Source organism: Oryctolagus cuniculus, chromosome 6, assembly GCF_964237555.1.
Source record: "Oryctolagus cuniculus chromosome 6, mOryCun1.1, whole genome shotgun sequence".
Taxonomy (NCBI): domain Eukaryota; kingdom Metazoa; phylum Chordata; class Mammalia; order Lagomorpha; family Leporidae; genus Oryctolagus; species Oryctolagus cuniculus.
This window is the reverse complement of record NC_091437.1, coordinates 167,227,685-167,248,764: the sequence shown is the minus strand read 5'-3', so window position 1 is coordinate 167,248,764 and position 21,080 is coordinate 167,227,685. Positions and strand designations below refer to the sequence as shown.

Sequence of the window (21,080 nt, the reverse complement as noted above, 5' to 3'; positions counted from 1 at the left end):
CTCAGCTCCTCCCTGCAGTGCCAGCCGGCAGCCGCTGTATCTCTTTGGTCTGCACCACGGGCCACCATTTGGTCTCCCGCCTGCCACGGGATGCAGCCACACCACGTGGCGACACCACCGGCTCCCTGACGAGTGTGGCGCCTGCCCCTCCACGAATCACTGCAAGCCCTGGCTCTGGGGGAGGCACGCCTGCCCTCTTTCACGCGCACAACATTGAGCTCATTCCCCCACCGGCCCTGAGCTGCGCGTGTGGCGCCCAGGCTGCCCTGGTTCACTCCCAGGCGGCTCCCAGGCCACCCGCCCTCCCTGCTGTGTGCTGGCCGCAGGGACAGTGGACAAAGGGAAGGCATCTCCGAGGACTGCCAGTCCCAGGTCCCCAAAAACCGTCCCACAGGCGGGCACCGTGTTGTCTAGGTCACTGCTACCTGGACATCAGGATGGGAGAGGGGTGTGGCAGCCCCCAGAGGCTGGGTTGTGGTCTCCCGGCCCCGGCCCCGGCCCCGGCCCCCTGGCCAGCTGGCTGACCTTGCCCGTCAGCGTCCTGGGTGCCCGGCACTGTCCCAGCTGGCCTGGGGCACAGGGATGCCCTCCTGTCTTCAGGATTCCCTTTGTAAAAGATTTATTTTTTATTTACTTGAAAGGCAGAGAGAGAGAGAGAGAGAGAGAGAGAATCTTCCATCTGCTGGTTCACTCCCCAGATGACTGCAATGACCAGGGCTGGGCCAGGCTGAAACCAGGAGTCAGGAGCTTCTTCCGGGTCTCCTACACAGGTGCAGGGGCCCAAGCACTTGGTCCATCCTCCACTGCTCTCCCAGGCCATTAGCAGGGAGCTGGATGGGAGGTGGAGCAGCCGGGACTCGAACCGGTGCCCATATGGGAGGCTGGCGTTGCAGGCGGTGGTTTTGCCTGCCATGCCAGCGCCGACCCTTCAGTCTTCCTTTAGTTAGGGTCCATGATTTCCGCTGTGGTCCCCGTGCTGGGAGCCTGGAGGCAGTGCCGTGGGGGGAGGTGGTAGCCCCTGGAAGAGGCGGGGCTGAGGGCAGGGGCCCTGAGCCGGGGTGGTTCCCTTGAGAGCGGGTGTTATGGGACAGTGGGCCTGGCCCCTGCCCTGACCTGTGACCCCCCTCGCAGGTGCTCTCGCCACCGGGAAGCCCGAGGCAGAGGCCAGGACCCCTCCTCTGTATTAAGCGCCAGCTGCGGGCGTCTGTTTTGCCAACGGGCGCAGACAGCCGGCCAGCTCTTGGAACACGGTGGGGACGCTTTCCAGTGAGCCCCGTGTCCACGTTTCCTCGAGGACGCTTCCGCGCGCGGCGTGTTCTGCGCGGAAATCCCCACGCGTTGCCGTCCTTGTCTCCCCGGCCGCGGTCGCCGCGCGCCCTCTGCCGGCGGCGCGGGCTCTGCGCCCTCCTGGCTGAGCCGGCTCTGCTCCTGCAAACTTCGGCCACCTCCTGGTGTAGCCAAATTTTTAATTTTTAATAACTTTTTGGGCTCTTTGTAATAACAGCTTAAAACACACATTGTGCAGCTATACAGAAATGTCTCCTTTACTGGCTTCAGGCCGACCTAACCCTGGCTGTTGTGGCCATTAGAATGAACCAGCAAATGAATATTCTCTCCCTCTCCTCCTCCCCTTCCCTCCCTCCCCTTCCCTCCCTCCCCCTCCCTCTCTCTCCCTCCCTCTCCTTCTCCCTCTATCCCCTCCCCCTTCCTCTCTCCCCCTCCCTCCCCCTCCCTCCCTCTCCCTCTCCCTTTCTCCCCCTCCCTGTCTTCCTCTCCCTCTCTCCCTCTCCCCCCTTTCTCCCCCTCCCTCTTCCTCTCTCCCTCTCTCTTTCCCCCATCTCTCCATCTTCTCCTCCACTCCCCTCCTCCTCTCTCCTTCCCTCTTGCTCTCCCCTCCCCCACTCTTCTCCTGCCCCATAACTCTCCCTTTTAAATAAATAGGTAAATAGATAAATAAATAATCCTTTAAAAATGTTCTGTTCCTCTTGGGAATAAGGTAAGTGGCTCTGTCTTTAATGTTCCCCTTTACTTTCCAGTTGATACAGGATAGCTGTATACAATTCAATACAGGGATGCAGGGATATGTTATGGAACTCCTGGGGCAGGGTCATTAGCATGGCCCTCTCCTCCAAGGCCCATGGGCTCTCTGTGGGGCACCATCACTCCCCTCTCCTCGCCCAGCTGGCGACGGCCACCCTGCCCAGCAGGGCAGCCCAAGCATCAGAGGAAGGTACCTCTTTCTTTGATGGCACTTCGTTCTGCTGGGGTCTCACTCACAGTGTCTTGGCTTTCCATGGCTCAAATGCTCTCATGGGTTTTCAGCCAGACCAGGAAGCCTTAACGGCTGATTCTGAGGTCAGAGTGTTAAAGTGATTGTCATTCTATGAGTCGGCTGTGTGGCCTGCTCCCAGTGTTGGACATTCCCTCCTTCTTAATTCTATCTATTGTTATTAGCAGACCCTTAATCTTATCCATATGATCTCTATAACACTTAAGCTGCTATTTTTACCACTTCAGTTTAAGAGGATTTGGGGTTCCATGGCAAGTTTTTAAACTGTGCCCTTAGAAGGAAGTCTATAGGAATACATGCAGAACTACACAGCTTTGCAGTTACAGACTTCCTACATTCCACAGTCAGAACTGGCATCATGGTGACTTCCCACCGTGCCCGCCTCCCACCCACACTCCCACCCCACCCCTGCCCTTTCTTATTCTGACTTTTATTTTTTACTAAGGTCAATTTTCAATTAACTTTATACATACACTGTTAACTCAGCTGAAGACTGGATAACGAGACGATGGGATATGTACACCACAAAATCCGGTCATGGGCAACAACATGGAGGAAACTGGAAAACCTTCTGAGAGAAACAAGCCGGTCCTGACGGGACAAACGCCACGTCTCCCCCTGACCTGCGGTCACGCACAGAGCTCCAAAAGGCAACCTGCAGAAGTGAGATTGACACCCACAGAAGCAACGACTATCTATCCAAGGCCAGCTGCCTTGGGACGCCTCTCTGCACCCCCTGCTTGGGCTCCGCGTGGGTCCCGGGCGGGCAGCAGGCTCGCTCTCGGTCCACCGGCCCGTTGGAATCGTCTTGGTGGGGAACCTGCCCCGGGCAGCACGAGGCCGACAGGCGGGGCCTCGCTCCTGGGCCTGCTCAGCTTGTGGCCCCGGCCGCCCCTTCCTGTTCACCTCTGCCCACCCCTCTGTGTCCCCTGGGTGCTCGACTCCCCCGCCCCACATTGTTTGCACTGTGATTTCTTCCGTCTGGTTACTACAGGGCTCACACACACAGTCTTTGAGTTACAACAGACCGTCACGAGCGGCTCCCACTTACCCTTGGTTATGTAAGAATATTCTAGACTTCTCCTCTCCAGGCCCCTTAGTTCACGTGTGAGTTTCCCAATGTCCCAAGTGCAGATGTGACGCTAGGGGCAGGGAACACGGCCAGCCCCTGTGTAGAGGGAAATGAGTTCACTTCTGGGAAATGAGAACTTAGCAGCCAGGGCTGTGTGGGTGCCAACGAGGGGTCAGGGGTGGGGCTGTCTTCCCATGCTCACACTTGCTTCCTGTAGGTATTTCTTCTGGGCCACTCACCCTGTAATCCGGCTGGAGAGAGGAGGTGAGGGCGGGCGGCTGGGGGAAGGGTGCCCAGGGAGGGGCGCAGGACCAGGGAGGGGGTGGGCAGGAGGATTCAGTGGGGAAGGGCCCGAGGGGTGGCAGTGGAGCAGGGAGCTAGACGCCTAGGTTCTTGTGTCTGGGACCCACGGAGCCCCCAGAAGGGAGGGGTGGCTGGGGGCTGCTGCGGGCCTCAGGGCTGTGTGCCCCCACCCCCCAGAAGGAGCAGTCCGCCATGAAGCCGTCTGCTGTGGTCCTGCTGCTGGCCTTGCTGTGCGCACAGAGAGGTGAGGGGTCTGCCTGAAGGAGAGGCTTCTGGGAAATCGCACCTCCTGGGGTCGCTGGTGCTGCCGCCCCATGGAGGGCTCGGCCGGGGCTGCCTCCTGGGCTCGGGGTGCACGTGGTGCTCATCTGTGCCGGCTGTGCCGCTGTGTCTGCTGCCGCTGCGTCCTGAGCCACGAGGGCAGGAAGGAGGCGCCTGGGCTGCGGCGATTGTAAGGTCAGCTGTGCCGGCCTCTCCGGCCAGCCAGGCTTTGCTGGGCTGTGCGCAGTGGGCGCAGGAGCTTCCGGAACTGTCACCTGCCCTGCAGCCGTGAGCCCTTTCCAGTGGCCCTGGCTTCGCCGCCTCCCCCTGCATTTCTGCGACCCTCCAGACACTCTGCCCACCCTCCTCTCCCCTCCGGACGGTCTGCCCACCCCTCCTCTCCTTTCTGGACACTGCCCACCCTCCTCTCCTCTCTGGTCAGTCTGCCCACTCCCCCTTCTCTCTGGACGGTCTGCCCACCCCCTCCTCTGTGGACACTCTGCCCACCCCCCTCCTCTCTGGATGATCTGCCCACCCCTCCGCTGCCCTCCAGATGGTCTGCCCACCCTCCTCTCCTCTCTGGTCAGTCTGCCCACCCCCCTTCTCTCTGGACACTCTGCCCACCCTCCTCCTTGGGCCTTCCTCGTCTTTGGGTCTCCCCGGGCCGCCTGGCTCAGCCCCCATGGTGTCTGTGCACAGCATAGCTGCCTCGGCCTCACACCCTCCCTTGCCCTGAGGACACCAACGCTCGACTGCCCGTCCACGGAGCCCCTTCCCGCAGTGGCACCTGAAGCCCACCAGCTCCAGCTCTCTCTGGGCATGCACTGAGACAGAATGGCTGCCCTGCTACCACCAGAGGCCACAGGAGTCGAGACAAAGCCCCACAGCGGGCTGCACTACGGAGGCCGGGCATGGCGGGAGGCTCACATCGTCTATTCTAGAGGGTCGCCCCTCACAGAGGCCCTCCCTAGCCCCCACACTCATTCACTCACTCACTCATCTGTCACCCATCCATCCACCCATCATCTACCCATCTACCCATCCATCCATCCACCCATCCATCATCCATCCACCCATCCATCCACTCATCATCCATCCATCCACCCATCCATCCACCCACCCACCCATCCATCCACCCATCATCTATCCATCCACCCATCCATCCACCCACCCATCCATCCATCCGCCCATCCACCCATCCATCCACCCATCCATCCATCCACCCACCCACCCGTCCATCCACCCACCCACCCATCCATCCATCCACCCACCCATCCATCATCCATCCATCCACCCGTCCATCCATCCACCCATCATCTATCCATCCACCCATCCATCCACTCATCATCTATCCATCCACCCATCCATCCACCCACCCATCCATCCATCCGCCCATCCACCCATCCATCCACCCATCCATCCATCCACCCATCCATCCACCCACCCGTCCATCCATCCATCCACCCATCCATCCACCCATCCATCCGCCCATCCACCCATCCACCCACCCATCCATCCATCCGCCCATCCACCCATCCATCCATCCACCCATCCATCCATCCGCCCACCCATCCATCCATCCACCCATCCATCCATCCGCCCATCCACCCATCCATCCACCCATCCATCCATCCACCCACCCACCCGTCCATCCACCCACCCATCCATCCATCCACCCACCCATCCATCATCCATCCATCCACCCGTCCATCCATTCACCCATCATCCATCTGTTACTGGAGAAATTGCAGGGTTCTTGTCTTCGCGCAAGAAAGAATTCAGGCGTGAGACAGAGTAGTGGGAGGTAAAATAGCAAGGTTTATTAGGCAAGGGACATCCGTAAGGACAGATGGGCACCTCTCCAGACAGAGCCTGAGAGACTGGGGCGGGGGGTGGGGAGTGAGGTTACATGGTTGAGTGGAGAGAGTACACCTGGCCAGACCAGGCGGGCGGCTCAGCAGAGAGGCAGAGGGCTGAGTGCGCAGTCCGGTTGAGGCCCAACAGGGGTTTTTAAGGAGATGGGTCTCTGTCTTCACACATCTCCTGAAACAAAGAATTTTATGGCTGTAAATATTAAGAAGCTCCTATCTGAGTTTTCCCCTTGAAGGTATCAGACAGGAGGAAGCCTAGCTGGCTCTGTCCTGGGTTCAGAGGAAGGGTGAGCAAGACCCCCCTGGAGAATGGGGATCCGGAGCAGAGTGTCTGAGATGCAGATACTGGGCTGCATCTGGGAGACTGTGGAAGATTGTCGGGCAGAAGGGGCGGGGACCCCCACCTGGCAGGTCACCAGGTAGGAGGGGCAGGGCAGGATGGGAACTGGGCTGTCCCTGAAACGTTATCGGGATGACTTTGAGATGCAGATGCAGATGCTGGATGTAGAAGTCTTCTCCGGAGGTCTTTGTCACACACACATAAGCTCATAACTGACTTCCTGCCTAACACATCCACCCATCATCCATCCACCCACCCATTCACCCACCCACCCATCCACCCATCATCCACCCAGCCACCCGTCCATCCATCACGCAGCCATCCACCCATCCATCCATGTTCCACCCATCCATCCACTTACCCATCCATCCACACATTCCTCATCAATGCATTCAACAGATGCATCGTGGTACCCACTGCCCAGGTGGCGACTGGGCAAGTACTCAGTTACCTCTCTGTGGCCCTTGGGTAGTGAGCAGGTGCTCTGGGGCTGGACTGGAACGTGGGGGCAGTGTCCAGCTCTTGCTACAGGGTGGCCCTGGGTGCTGGGCCCCTGCTGTCTCTCCTGGGGCCCGTGGAGGGGATGCTGGGAGGCATGGTGGGGGCCCCGCACCCGTGGGCATGCTGGGCTCACGCACATGCTGCGTGTGGCACCCAGGCGCCTGGTGGCCTGACCGGACCTTGACCTCTCTCAGCTCGTGGTCTGCGCTGCTACCAGTGCCTGGGGACCTCTGTCTCGAGCTCCTGTGGCCCGGCCTTGTGCCTCTATCCTGATGGGGTCTGCGTCACCCAGGAAGTGGTCACCACTGTGGGTGAGTCCGCGGGCAGGCCCAGGGCCGGGAGGAAGCCGTGCGCCTAGCGAGTCCCAGGGAGGGGGCTGGAGTGCGGCAGGTGGGGCGGGGCAGGGGGCTGCAGCTTCCAGAGCAGACCGCTGGGTGCCCCGCGTGGCCTTCGTGGCCACTGAGCGCCTTCCTGGTGCCCACTTCCCGGCAGCCCCCGTGGCTCCCGTCCCAGAGCCCCAGGGTCTTCCCTGCTCGATGACGGAGGGGACCGGCTGTGCGCGACGACCACGTTACTGCCTCTGGCGGCTGGAACTGCCAGCTAAAGGAATGACCCCGGCGTGGTGCAGTCAGCAGTTGGGCCACGGAGGGGGCCTGGGGACACGAGCAGCAGATGCGTCCCCAAGGCTGTGTCCAGCTGTCCTCCGGGCTCGCTGGCCAGCTGGGGCTGCGTGGCGAGACCTCAGCCCGAGGGCCTGACCGCCCTTCCTGCTGTGTCGCCGGTTTCCTGGGCGCCCTCAGCGTCCCCAGCCAGGCTCTTCCTCGACCGTCCAGGCCCTGCCCTGGGGCTCCCAGCTCCCTTGTGCCCACCTCCAACCCCTGTTTGCAGGGCTTCAGACCGTGAGAGAGGAGAACAAGTTCTGCCTTCCCCAATGCCCAAGGAACACCAGCGTCCCCGTGCAGATCCTGGACTTCACCTCCCGGCTGACCTGCTGCAAGGGGGACCTGTGCAACGCAGCGCCCCGGGCCGCGGACAGCGCCTGGACCCTGCCCTGGGGGCTTCTGTGCAGCCTGGGGTCTGTCCTCTGGGTCCTGTTCTGATGGCCCTGCCCGTCCCCTTCCTTCTCCCGGCCCTCTGCCCTTAGCCTGCAGCCACGAGAGGATGGGCTCTGAGCCGGGGGAGGGGGCGCTCAGTACAGGGCCTGGGGAGGGGCTTGGCTGCGGAGTCTCTGCTAGGCCCCCTCCCCCCACTTTCTCACCCAGGGGATCCTCCTTCCCTCCCACAGGATCCTAGTGAGACCGCAGGGCGGGGTGGAAGCCAGGCTCTGTCCACCAGCCCACAGTGGGCCAGAACCCCCTCCTCCCCTGCAGTGGGCCACCTCTGTCTACACCTGGCACCCCTCCCCCCCAGCTCCTCCCCCAAGGCCAATAAACCGGGCTTCCTGCAGTGCTGGGCGCTCAGTTTCGTCTTTGTGTTCTGAGGTCCGCCCCCTGGGGAAGGAGAGCGCTGGTGCTGGGCAGGCAGGCGCCCTGGGTGGCAGGTGCGCCGCCATGCCCAGCCCCAGCGGAGCTGCTGTCCTGGCACTGCGCGCCGCCTGCCCCGAGCTGGGCGCCTGAAGCCAGGAAGCCAGCCTCCTTCCGCCTCGCTCCGGCCCAGGATTTACTCAGCTGACAGCCACACATCTCTCAGCGTGGGGGCCAGCAACGCCCTGGAGTCTCCCAGTCCGCAGCCTGAGGTGCGGGCCGCCCGTCTGGGTCTCCATCCGCCCCTCTGTGTCTCCTCCGCCTGCGTGCCGAAGGGGTCCGCGCACGCATCAGCGCGCCAGCGGGGCCGGGAAAGTGGGAAATCCAAGGGCAGAGGCCCGCTCACCGTGGAGCTTGTCTCGGTCCTGGGCTGGGCAGCCGGACCCGGGTGGACACACACGACTGTGCAAGGCACACAGGAGCAGGCGTCACCGCAGTGCCTGTGTGTGTGGGGGTGTCTCAGCAGGACCCTCGGGAAGGGGCCCTGCTGTGTTCACACTGAGGGTTCCTGGACAGGACTGCAGCCAGGGCTAGGGGCTCCAGGGCTTCGCTGGCTGAGGGGGGGGTCAGCACCGTGCACACCACTGGCCCGCCCCCCAAGGGCTGTCTCTCTCCCGACTCCCGGGCCCCGCCCAGCCTCTTCCCTCACTGGCGGCTCTGCTGGGGCTGCCTGTGGCCTGTGTTGGGGCACGCGGCTCTGGTTCCGATCCAGCTCCCTGCTAACACGCACCCTGGGAGGCAGCGGCGGATGGCCCAGGGGCTTGGGCCCCTGCCACCCATGAGGGAGACCTGGCCGAAGCTCCTGGATCCTGGCTTCCGCATGGCCCAGCCCCAGCTGGTGCCGGCTGTTTGGGGAGTGAATCATTGGACGGAAGATCGCTCTCTCTCTTTCTCTGCCTTTCAAATAAATAAATACAGAAATATCAACACAAACGTAGATTTAAAAGCACAGAGGGCAAGGACTGATTACTCCTGTCAAAGCTGCAAACCTTTCCCAGCCATGTGAGGTCGGTCGCGGTGCCGCCCCAGCCCCTGCCGGCTGCCCAGCCCTGCCCTCCCAGCAACTGCGCAGAGGACCCAGTGCTGCTGCGCAGGGTTGAGCCCAGCCTCTCCCTGCTGGGCAAAGCAGCTCAGCAAAGCACGGAGAGCCCAGCCTGCATGGTGTTGGCATGGGCATGGGCCCGCGGGGTCTTCCTCCCTGTCTGGGGTGTCCCTGGGCACAGGGCCTCCTGTGTGGGCACAGGCACGCACACGGCGGCTGTAGCTGTGTGGGCACAGGCACGCACACGGCGGCTGTAGCTGTGTGGGCACAGGCACACACACGGCGGCTGTAGCTGTGGGCACAGGGCAGGCACACGGCGGCTGTAGCTGTGTGGGCACAGGCACGCACACGGCGGCTGTAGCTGTGTGGGCACAGGGCAGGCACATGGCGGCTGTAGCTGTGTGGGCACAGGGCAGGCACACGGGGCTGTAGCTGTGTGGGCACAGGGCAGGCACACGGCGGCTGTAGCTGTGTGGGCACAGGCACGCACACGGCGGCTGTAGCTGTGGGCACAGGGCAGGCACACGACGGCTGTAGCTGTGTGGGCACAGGCACGCACACGGCGGCTGTAGCTGTGTGGGCACAGGGCAGGCACACGGCGGCTGTAGCTGTGTGGGCACAGGGCAGGCACACGGGGCTGTAGCTGTGTGGGCACAGGCACGCACACGGGGCTGTAGCTGTGTGGGCACAGGGCAGGCACACGGCGGCTGTAGCTGTGTGGGCACAGGCACGCACACGGCGGCTGTAGCTGTGTGGGCACAGGCACGCACACGGCGGCTGTAGCTGTGTGGGCACAGGGCAGGCACACGGGGCTGTAGCTGTGTGGGCACAGGCACGCACACGGGGCTGTAGCTGTGTGGGTGCACAGGGCACGCACATGGTGGCTGTAGCTGTGTGGGCACAGGCACGCACACGGCGGCTGTAGCTGTGTGGGCACAGGCACGCACACGGCGGCTGTAGCTGTGTGGGCACAGGCACGCACACGGCGGCTGTAGCTGTGTGGGCACAGGGCACGCACACGGCGGCTGTAGCTGTGTGGGCACAGGCACGCACACGGGGCTGTAGCTGTGTGGGCACAGGGCAGGCACACGGCGGCTGTAGCTGTGTGGGCACAGGCACGCACACGGCGGCTGTAGCTGTGTGGGCACAGGGCAGGCACACGGCGGCTGTAGCTGTGTGGGCACAGGCACGCACACGGCGGCTGTAGCTGTGTGGGCACAGGCACGCACACGGCAGCTGTAGCTGTGGGCACAGGGCAGGCACACGACGGCTGTAGCTGTGGGTGCACAGGGCACGCACACGGCGGCTGTAGCTGTGTGGGCACAGGCACGCACACGGCGGCTGTAGCTGTGTGGGCACAGGGCACGCACACGGCGGCTGTAGCTGTGGGTGCACAGGGCACGCACACGGCGGCTGTAGCTGTGGGCACAGGGCAGGCACACGACGGCTGTAGCTGTGGGTGCACAGGGCAGGCACACGGCGGCTGTAGCTGTGTGGGCACAGGGCAGGCACACGGCGGCTGTAGCTGTGTGGGCACAGGGCAGGCACACGGCGGCTGTAGCTGTGTGGGCACAGGGCAGGCACACGGCGGCTGTAGCTGTGTGGGCACAGGGCAGGCACACGGCGGCTGTAGCTGTGTGGGCACAGGGCAGGCACACGGCGGCTGTAGCTGTGTGGGCACAGGGCAGGCACACGGGGCTGTAGCTGTGGGTGCACAGGGCACGCACACGGTGGCTGTAGCTGTGTGGGCACAGGCAGGCACACGGGGCTGTAGCTGTGTGGGCACAGGCACGCACACGGCGGCTGTAGCTGTGTGGGCACAGGGCACGCACACGGCGGCTGTAGCTGTGGGTGCCACTGAGGCTGTTTAAGGCAGCTTCCATGTTACGAGGGGCCGACATAAGTGGTTTTGTGTGTGACTGAGTGCGGGAAGGCACATGGCCTCGGAAGCAGACCGGCACGTGCACAGCGCACTGTGTGTCTTTTGCTTACTAGTGGTGTGGATGCTCAGGTCTGTGCTACTGAGGGTCCCCCGGGCTCCTGGGGGTGTCAGGGGTCTGCGGGTGGAGGCCCCGCCACCGTGGGGCTCAGCATCAGCTAGGACGAGGCTCCCTCTCCAGAGCCCACCCCCGGAGGGCTCCTGAAATTCTTGTGTGGACGATTGTGTTCTCATGCACAGCACCAGTGGTGGTTACAGACGGGGCGAAGGAAGATGCCGTCATTAGGGCTCCGAGAAGGACCCCGAGGATCTCAGGACGGCATTTCCTGGCCCAAGAATCTGCTGGCTCTGGGTCTCAGGGCTGCCCGCGGGCCTGGGCACACCAACTGACAAGCCCTGGCGTGGGAGAGCAGGGCCGCCCGCCCGTGCCCTCCACCCGCCTCCCACACACAGCCGGAATGCAGCCGGAACAGGCCTGGCTGCCCACGCCCGCTGCTGGGGCCCAGCCTCTGCTCGGGCCCCTGCCCCTTTTCTCTGCTTTCCCGTTTGCAATACTGTTTTGCCTCAACCCGCTGCAGAACCTCCCAGCCCCTAACACAGGGGTGGCTCCGGCAGCCGAGCTGGGGTCGGCGCGGTGACGCCCTGGCAAAGCCGGGGGTGGCAGAATCGGCTGTCATTCTGAAGATTGAGGCAGACAAATCCGGGCTCCGGCTGAGGCGGCGGAGTGGGCACTTTCCCACTGCAGTGGGTCTGGGCAGCTCCCGGGCCGCTGGATCCCCAAGGGTTTTGCAAGATGAGGGTGGGGCTCCGGCCTCGCCCCGGGAGGGTCACCAGGCCCCGTCAAGAGCAGCACTTACCCTGTGTGTTTGCCCCAGAGGGCGGGGGTGACTGTCAGGGTCAGGGCCGAGGCAGCAAGGACGAGAGCCATAGGTCCAGTTTGGCTTCTGCCCTGGGGGACTGGGAGCAGGCCCTCAGGTCCCCGCGTTCTCCATCCGCTGGATCAGCCCTGCCCAGTGCAGGAGTCCAGGGCCAGCCCAAGCTCACGCCACTTTGTGCTGTGCAAGCCCCGGTGGGTGGAGGAGGGGCTCCCTGCTGTGCGCAGGGGGCTCTCTCGGCCCCTCCCTCCCTCCCAGGCTTGCTCTGGATAGACCTGTCCTGGCTGGCAGCCCTGTCTTATCTCCCCTGTCCACACAAGGACTAGGGCGGCTGCTGGGAGGCAGAGAGGGAGACGCCTGACTGAGGGCTCTTGGGAGAGGCCTGGGCGGGACCGGGATCCCCTTCCTCTGCCACCCAGCTCCCGGTGGGGGGAGCAGGGACCTTGCTGGTCTGAGGACGAGGCACTGCAGTCATGTGTTTCCCTGGTCCACACACATGCACGCACCCCTGCACACACATGCGTGTACACACATGCACTCCTGCACAGACACGCACCCTGAGCACACATGCACAAGCACACACGTACACACACAATCCTGCGACACAGTGCACCCCTAATGCATGCACACACATGCACTCCTGCACACACGCACACACATGTACCTGCACATGCACACACATGCATGAAAACCACACGGCACACACATGACTCCTGCACACACATGCAATTCTGCACACACATGCATGAAAGCACTCCTGGATACACACATGTACACAGGCACACAGGCACACCATGGGCACACACAGGAGGGTTACACACCGGGTCATCAGATCAACCACACAGAGCAAGGCTGACGCAGTGGAGCTGGGGTCGTCCTTGACAGCTGGAGCTGGAGCAGCCTCAGGTCCACGGACACAACCACGTGGCTGCTGTGCCCCGGGGCGCCCCGCGCACAAGTGGAGCTGACCGGGAGGGGTCGCAGGGTGCTGCGTGGACGGGGCATCCTGTGGGTCCCGCCAAGCCTCTCAGCAGGACGCGGCTGCAGCCCCAGGGAGCGAGACGGGACGGAGCAGCCCTGTGTCTCGAGGCCGCTTCGGGAACCTGCCCTGGGGACCAAGGTCTCCGTGTGGCCATGTGCGCTGTCATCTTCCTGGCCTCTGCTCTTCTCGGGTCACTACCGCCCCCTTCAGCTTCCCGAGGTGGGGAGGGGCTCCCTTCAGCCCCGCAGGACCCCTGCTGGTGTCCACACACAGGAGTCTGCCCAGCCCTGGGCCGTGTCCGGTGTCCACTTCTGCTTTCTCCCGTGGGCTGTGCCCTGCAGGAGCACACCGCCTCCCCCCGCAGGGCCCAGGTCTCCGTGTGAGACGTTCCTCAGCGGCGACGTGGGCCCGGCTGGGACCCGGCCGGGGTGCCGCTCCCGGGGGCTGCCCGTTCCGCCGGCTGGGCTCCCGCCTCCCGGCCTCTCTGCTGCCCCTCGGCCTGGTGTCCTGGTGTTCTATCCGTCACAGGAGGCGACGCTCAGCCTCAGTGCCACCGTGAACTTTCTCCTTTTGGTTCACTCAAATTGTGCTTTGCTCATTTATTTGTTTTTGATGGAGAGAGAGAGAGAGAGAGAGAGAGAGAGAGAGAACGTACGTCCATCTGCTGGTTCACTCTCCAATGGCCACAACTCGGCGGCTCCACACACACGCACGCACACATGCAGGACTTGGCTAGGCTGAAGCCAGGACTGGGAGCTCCACCTGGTCTCCCACAGCAGTGACAGGGGCCCAAGCACTTGTCACACCCACTGCCGCCCAGGGTGCCAATTAGCCGGGAACTGGGACTGGGAGCAGAGCCAGGACTTGAAGCCAGGCTCTCTGGTGTGGGACAAGGGGATTCCCAAGGCCGGGGGTGGGGGGTGGGGTCTTCATGGCTACACCGCCCGCCGCCCCCCGTGTGTTGGGTGTTTTGAAACCTAGGCAGATAAGTGCTGTCCTTGACCTAGAACTGCGGGCACACTGCGTCTCCTGGGGTTTCAGGGCACCCACGGGTGGTCTTCCCCGTGGCTGCGAGTTCTCACGGGCTCTCGCTGCTCTGCTGCCCCCCCCCCCCCCCCCCCCGTGCTTGTCGGAAGTGGACCTTCTTTTCCCGATTGTGGACAGATTTCCCGAGGAATGGGGATCTCCGGGCTCGGGGCACCAGAGTCTAAGGGGTCTCTGGGTCTTGCCGGGGTGCGAGCCCCTCAAAGCCCTCATCACCCCCTCCTCCCTGCTTCCTGCCCGCCGGGGGTCCCAGCTTCTCCTCGGGGGACGAGCTGAGCCGTCTTCCTGCAGCACCAGGGCTCACCGGCAGGTGGAGCTGTGGGCGGAGCCCCCACGGCAGGTGTCCCTGGTGTCTCCTGTCGGGAACCAGTGTCTGAGCGGAGCCTGGGGCCCCGAGGGCAGGAGCCGCTGGTCAACCTCCACAGACCCCTCTTCTGGCCAAGAGGGCAGGCCTGGGGCTCGCCGCGGCAGACTCGGGTTCTCCCGAAGGGATGTCTTGTTATGCCCGCAGTCCGTGGTCCCCCGAAAATCACACCACCAGAGACCGAAGTTGAAGCACATAGCAGGGTCGTTTTTATTACGAGTTCGAACCCGGGCCTCCCAGTGCCGCCAGGAGAGGATGCATCCCAGAAGCCCCGAGCCTGATTCTTACAGAGCTTTTATTATCATGTCCAAGCAGGTTTTAGGGAATGCTATAGATCAAGTTGACACTTCTGATAAGTCCCGACATCACCTCCGACTCCGACTGGGGTAGTGGCTGGTTGTTATCTGAAGCTTTGAACCTTACAGGCATAGGCAGTTACTGTACATTCCTGGACCCCGGTCAGGGTAGGGTCACATCTGGCAGATGGAGGGAAGCGGAGTATACGATAGCGAGTGACAGGAACAGGCAGTGGTGCGGGTCATTCAATCACTGGACTACTTAGCTCCACATCTAACATAATCCATACTATAAAGTCAACGACACCTAGCATTGCTTATTATTACTACTAGTTGCCTAACAAGCTAATGTGGTTACACTTTAGGTTACATTAAAATAATAATATTTTCTAGCAGTATTATAATGGATAATAAGGGCATAGTACAAGCTGGCTGTGCAGGTGTCTTCTCATTCCCCCCTTTCACGTGAGGCTTATTTGGAGCCAATTTTGGCTCCTTTACGGGTCTTAAGCTTTATAACTCCTGTTCATCTAAGGGTTGGTACTGTGTCCGCAGCACCATAAGCTGAACCGCGTTTATTCTGTCTTTAACAAATGTTACTAGTTCGTTGATCACACAGAGGCCTATGGTTAAGATTATTATTAACAGAAGTAGAGGGCCAGTTATAGCCGATAATAAGGTTGTTAGCCAAGGAGAATAATTAAACCACGATTCAAACCATCCTTCTTGTTGTTCCCTTTCTCTTTTTTCTAGCCCCTCGCGTACTTTAGCCCTGGAGTCCTCCACTACCCCGTGTGGTCGGCATAGAAACAACACTCCTCCCCCAGGGCAGCACACAGTCCTCCCTGCTGTAGAAACAGCAAGTCCAGTCCTCGCCTGTTTTGGAGGACAACTTGCGACAGGGATTGGAGAGACTTGGTTAAGCCAGCGATAGAGCGGTCAGTTCTCGCTAAGTCTTCATCTATCGCCAGTCGGAGAGCTGAATACTGGCTTCCTTAATGGCTACTGCAGTGGCTCCCAGCCCTGTCCCTGCCAGCCCTAACAGGCCAGCTACAGTGATTAAAGCGGTCGCCCCTCCCGGCGCTCTCTGCTGAGTGACGCGGTGGGCCTTAGGCTGGACAGGAGTTCCTTATAGGGGTGATATATTATTCGGGGGTACAATCTAACTAGAAGGCACCATTCATTATTGCTTTGTAACACTGTCTCTGACACACACGAGTCACTCCCGAAGCATCGCAGGCCCACCACGTATTTCCTGGCGCTGGGTAGAACAGGGAGGCGTGGCTGAGGCAGTGTGATTATGCATCGATCCAGCAGAAACTGTGGTGGATATGCATGTCCCACGACCCCGCACGACCTGCAAGGTGGTCCCAGATCCCATCTGTCTCTGCCAGCGGCAGCCCTCTTGGGTTGTCCCAGAGAGAGACTTGTCACAGCTGTCGCCTCATAATAGGGTGGCGAGGCCTGATAACACAGCCAGCAGGAATTAGTTAAGTTAGGGAGAGAAGCGTTCAAGGCTGTCTAAGCACTATTTAAGAGTCGCCGCAGCGGACCAGATTGTTGGGGTTCTGACTTTTTCCTGTTACTGGCTGAGGCAGGTCGGGCCCTGTCTTTGCGCGCCTCTTGATTTTGAAACTTTGCCTCGGCTGGTCATAGTGGGTCGGTCCTTGCCCTTTTTCACCAGGGGAGGAGGACTTGGCTTGGGTCTGGGTCTTTGGGTTGGCGAGGGCTCAGGCTCGGGAATAAGGAACTTATTCGGCCCCACCCCAATTGCGTGGCTCGGTTGAGACCACGACTGGATTGTAAACCGAATGCCCTGGTCAGACCCGGCGACATATAGTCTCAGTCCCCATGTTTTTCCCTTAACCTATTGGGAATTCTGTATTTCTTGCCATGTTTTTACCTTAATTTGGATTGGGTTTCTTTTTCCCACTTGAGGACTTGACCCACCCACTCTGGCCATCTCCAGATTTTTGTCCCTAGGAGTCAACCATGAGGCTATTGTCTCACATCCGCACCGATAGCAGTAACATTCGCCTGCCCTCCCCACAGTCTGGGGAAGCTTCGGCAGGACAGACATGCCATTTAGTTTGTCGTAGGTTGGCCTCTACACCAGCTTGCCCGCACCCCACCAATTTCACCCCGGGATTCCAATGCCGATCGGCTGGGGAGGTAAATGTCTTAACTCCGGGCCTGGAGATCAGCCCCGTGTCCACTTCCTGCCACAGGGTGCAGAGATGTACGGTGAACGTGGCTGTCCCGTGCCATTACAGCGGTCGACTACTCTTCCCGACACACCCAAGGTCCAGGAGCCTGGTGGAGGTCGGCAAGGAATGATGTCCAAAGTCACTCCCCCCAGCAGACAGCGTTAGTAGGATCATGAGGTCAGGCCTCATTGTTCTGCTGCTTTACCGCCTGGGGAACGCGGCGCAGTTTAAGCTTCAGAGGATTGTTCTTGGCTTGAGTTTTGTCGACCCTCCAGGCCGGTTCATGGGGGGGGGCGGGTTATGATGTCTGGGAACAGGCTTGCCGGTTTGGCGTGGACGTGGTGGACCCAGGAGGACACTCCGTCTACCTTGAGAGCGGTGGGAGTCGTTAGGATGACCTGGAAGGGTCCCTTCCACCTGGGTCCCAAGTTTTCCCTCCGGTGACGCTTTACTAGCACCCAGTCACCTGGCCTGTAGCTGTGAGCTGTCGGAGATGGCCCTCCCTGTTCCGGACAGGTCTTTTAGTTTGGGCCACACTTCTTCATGGATCTTCTGTAAAGCTCGGAGCGAAAACAGAAGTTCAAAGTCATTATCACTTTGCTTAACTAAGTTTTCTTTTAGATCAGGTATTATGGGAGGTGGCCAACCATATAGTATTTCATATGGGGTGAGTCCCAGCTTAAAGGGGGAATTACGGACTCTGTACAGAGCGTAGGGGAGGATGGCTACCCAATTTGCGCTGGTCTCCATGGTCAATTTGGTTAGTCTCTTTTTTTTTTATTTTTTGACAGGCAGAGTGGACAGTGAGAGAGAGAGACAGAGAGAAAGGTCTTTCTTTGCCGTTGGTTCACCCTCCAATGGCCGTCGCGGCTGGTGCACTGCACTGATCCGATGGCAGGAGCCAGGTGCTTCTCCTGGTCTCCCATGGGGTGCAGGGCCCAAGCGCTTGGGCCATCCTCCACTGCACTCCCTGGCCACAGCAGAGAGCTGGCCTGGAAGAGGGGCAACTGGGACAGAATCCGGCGCCCCAACCGGGACTAGAACCTGGTGTGCTGGCGCCACAAGGCGGAGGATTAGCCTAGTGAGCCACGGCGCCGGCTAGTCTCTTTTAATGTTCTATTCATCCTCTCTACCTGTCCTGAGCTTTGGGGCCTGTAGGCACAATGTGATTTCCAATCCGCCCCTAGTATGGAAGCCAACCCCTGACTCACCTCAGAAACGAACGCAGGTCCGTTATCTGAACCAGGCATCGCTGGGAGTCCATACCTGGTAGGATGTCCTCCAGTAGCTTCTTAGCCACTGTGTGAGCCATTTCGCTCTTTGTAGGGAAGGCCTCGACCCATCCTGAAAAGGTGTCTATGAAAACTAGTAAATATTTATACCCATATTTTCCCGGTTTTGCTTCGGTGAAATCTACTTCCCAGTAGGACCCCGGCTTGTCCCCTCGCCGTCCTGCTCCTGGGTTTGAGCGTTCTTTCCTGCATTTGTGAGTTGACAGACTTTGCATTTGGCAACAGTTTGGTCAATTTTGCCGGGGGCCTCTTTTATTTGTAGTTTCATCTGTCTCAGTAAGTCCTGCATCCTCCTGGTGCCTAGGCGGGTGCTGTGGTGGATTTTTTGTAATACTCTTTCTCCTAGTTTTTCGGGGAGTATGATGCGACATTCAGAGTCTCTCCACCACCCATCAAGAAGCTGTGCCCCAGGGAGTGTTTTACCCATTGCAGATCTTCTTCGGCGTGCTCAGGTGTGGGAGGCAAGTTCCTGGTCCTGGATCAGGGAATTGCACGACTATGGCCTGAATTGGGGACATAGCTATTTTCTTAGCAGTCTGATCAGCAAAATAATTGCCCCTTGACACGGGGTCTATAGGTTTTTGGTGGCCCGGGCAATGCACAATTGCCAATCTTTTTGGCTCCCATAAAGCAGCTAGGAGAGCTAAGATTTCTCCTTTGTTCTTTATGGTTTTTCCCTCTGCGGTCAGGAGACCTCTTTCCCGATATATAGCCCCACGTATATGGGCGGCGGCAAAGGCGTACCGGCCATCAGTGTAGACCGTGCGTCTTTTTCCCTGTCCTAGTTCTAAGGCCTGGGTTAGGGCTATCAGTTCCGCTCTCTGTGCCGAGGTGTCTGCCGGCAGGGGCTCGGCCCGTATTACCTCAGTCTCTGAGCCCACCGCTGCCCCGCACACCTCTGTCCTTGATGCACGAAGCTGCTCCCGTCGGTAAACCAGGTAACCTCAGTGTTGGGCAGGGCTGATCTCGTAGGTCTTGTCTTACTCCGTGCACCTGGGCTAACACCTCGGCACAATCATGGAGTGGGGCCTCCAGGTCCGGGTCAGGGAGCAGGGAGGTGGGGTTACGGGCGGTCGGTGGCTGGAAGAAAATTCCGAGAGGATTTAGTAACAGTCCTTGGTAGTGGGTGACCGGGCGTTACTGAGCCACCTGTCGGGAGGCTGCTTGAGCAGGCCCTCAATGGCATGGGGCGTCGTAACCTGCAATCCCCGCCCCGTGGTCAATCCCCGCCCCGTGGTCCATCCCTGCCCCGTGGTCCATCCCTGCCCCGTGGTCAATCCCTGCCCCGTGGTCAATCCCTGCCCCGTGGTCCATCCCTGCCCCGTGGTCAGTCCCTGCCCCGTGGTCCATCCCTGCCCCGTGGTCAATCCCTGCCCCGTGGTCAATCCCTGCCCCGTGGTCCATCCCTGCCCCGTGGTCCATCCCTGCCCCGTGGTCAATCCCTGCCCCGTGGTCCATCCCTGCCCCGTGGTCCATCCCTGCCCCGTGGTCAATCCCTGCCCCGTGGTCCATCCCTGCCCCGTGGTCAATCCCTGCCCCGTGGTCCATCCCTGCCCCGTGGTCCATCCCTGCCCCGTGGTCAATCCCTGCCCCGTGGTCCATCCCTGCCCCATGGTCCATCCCTGCCCCGTGGTCAATCCCTGCCCCGTGGTCCATCCCTGCCCCGTGGTCAATCCCTGCCCGTGGTCAATCCCTGCCCCGTGGTCCATCCCTGCCCCGTGGTCCATCCCTGCCCCGTGGTCAATCCCTGCCCCGTGGTCCATCCCTGCCCCGTGGTCATTTGTCTGCATCTCTGACCATCAGAGCAGCAGCCGCTATTATTCTGAGGCAAGGTGGCATCCAGCAGCTACAGAATCAAGTGTTTTTGATAAATATGCAACAGGCCGCTTCCAAGGGCCTCTGCGTTGAGTCAGAACTCCCTTTGCTATTCCTTTGTTTTCGCCCACCAACAGCTGGAGGGGCTTGGAGGCGACGGGGAGTCCCAATGCTGGGGCTGAAAGCAACACAGTGTTTATCCGGTGACAGGCCTGCTCGGCCTCCTCTGTCCACTGAAAAGGTCGCTGATCCAGGCCGCTAAGTACAGAGGTCTGGCCAGTTCGGCGAATCCAGGAATCCACAATCGGCAGAACCCGGCTGACCCCCAAAACTCCCGAACCTGTCGTTGCGGCTGCGGTTGGGGGACTCGGAGCACAGTCTGCTTGCGTGCAGGGGTCAGCCATCATTGCCCCCCTTTCAGTAGGTACCCCAGGTATGTTACCTCGCTCTCGCCGAGCTGGGCCTTTTGAGCGGGTGCTCTGTAGCCCAGGCTCCCCAAAGTGTGCAGGAGGCCCTCCGTTCCTCGGCGCATTCCTCGGGGGTCCGTGCTGCTATCAGCAGGTCATCTACAGATTGTGAGAGGGTTAGGTGTGTCTGTCGGTACTCACTCAGGTCTTCACGAAGAGCCTCATCAAATAGGGTGGGAGAGTTTTTAAACCCTTGTGGCAGCCGTGTCCAAGTTAGCTGTCCGTTGATGCCTCTTTCTGGGTCCGTCCATTCGAAGGCGAAAGCTCTTGGCTCTTAGGTGCTAGGGGTAAGCTAAAAAAGGCATCCTTTAGATCTAAAACAGTATACCATTGTTTTTCGGGACTGAGAGCACTAAGAAGGGTGTAGGGGTTTGGCACTGTTCGATGGATATCAACAGTTCTTTTGTTAACCTCCCTCAAGTCCTGTACGGGCCGATAGTCCCCTGTGGTGGGCTTACGCACTGGCAGTAGAGGCGTGTTCCAGGCCGATTGGCACAGTCGCAGAACTCCCTGGTCTAGGAGGCGCTGAATGTGGGGTGTAATTCCCACTCTTGCTTCTAGGGGCATAGGTATTGTTGAACCTGGACCGGATCTGC

General features: G+C 60.5%; 1 protein-coding gene and 2 long non-coding RNA genes across 4 annotated transcripts; 1 reads left to right on the top strand and 2 right to left on the bottom strand.

The window, feature by feature from the left end:
• Window positions 1-1,913: 1,913 nt before the first annotated feature.
• On the bottom strand, window positions 1,914-3,477 carry LOC127486794 (uncharacterized). Its single transcript, XR_007913388.2, has 3 exons — window positions 3,342-3,477; window positions 2,764-2,945; window positions 1,914-2,350 (listed from the first exon to the last, which is right to left on the bottom strand). It is a non-coding gene; the product is annotated as an uncharacterized lncRNA (long non-coding RNA).
• Window positions 3,478-3,542: 65 nt separating this feature from the next.
• Window positions 3,543-8,084, top strand: LY6S (lymphocyte antigen 6 family member S). The gene is made up of 4 exons (XM_051831022.2): window positions 3,543-3,626; window positions 3,843-3,909; window positions 6,833-6,949; window positions 7,527-8,084. The coding sequence occupies exons 2-4, from the start codon at window positions 3,858-3,860 to the stop codon at window positions 7,736-7,738; spliced, it is 381 nt and encodes a 126-aa protein (XP_051686982.1). The 5' UTR covers window positions 3,543-3,626; window positions 3,843-3,857; the 3' UTR covers window positions 7,739-8,084.
• Window positions 8,085-14,593: 6,509 nt separating this feature from the next.
• LOC138850087 (uncharacterized) lies at window positions 14,594-19,471 on the bottom strand. Of its 2 annotated transcripts, none has more exons than XR_011389617.1 (2): window positions 18,122-19,471; window positions 14,594-17,470 (listed from the first exon to the last, which is right to left on the bottom strand). It is a non-coding gene; the product is annotated as an uncharacterized lncRNA (long non-coding RNA). The 2 variants fall into 2 exon arrangements; XR_011389618.1 differs by having other exon boundaries at window positions 14,594-17,462.
• Between the last annotated feature and the right edge of the window lie 1,609 nt (window positions 19,472-21,080).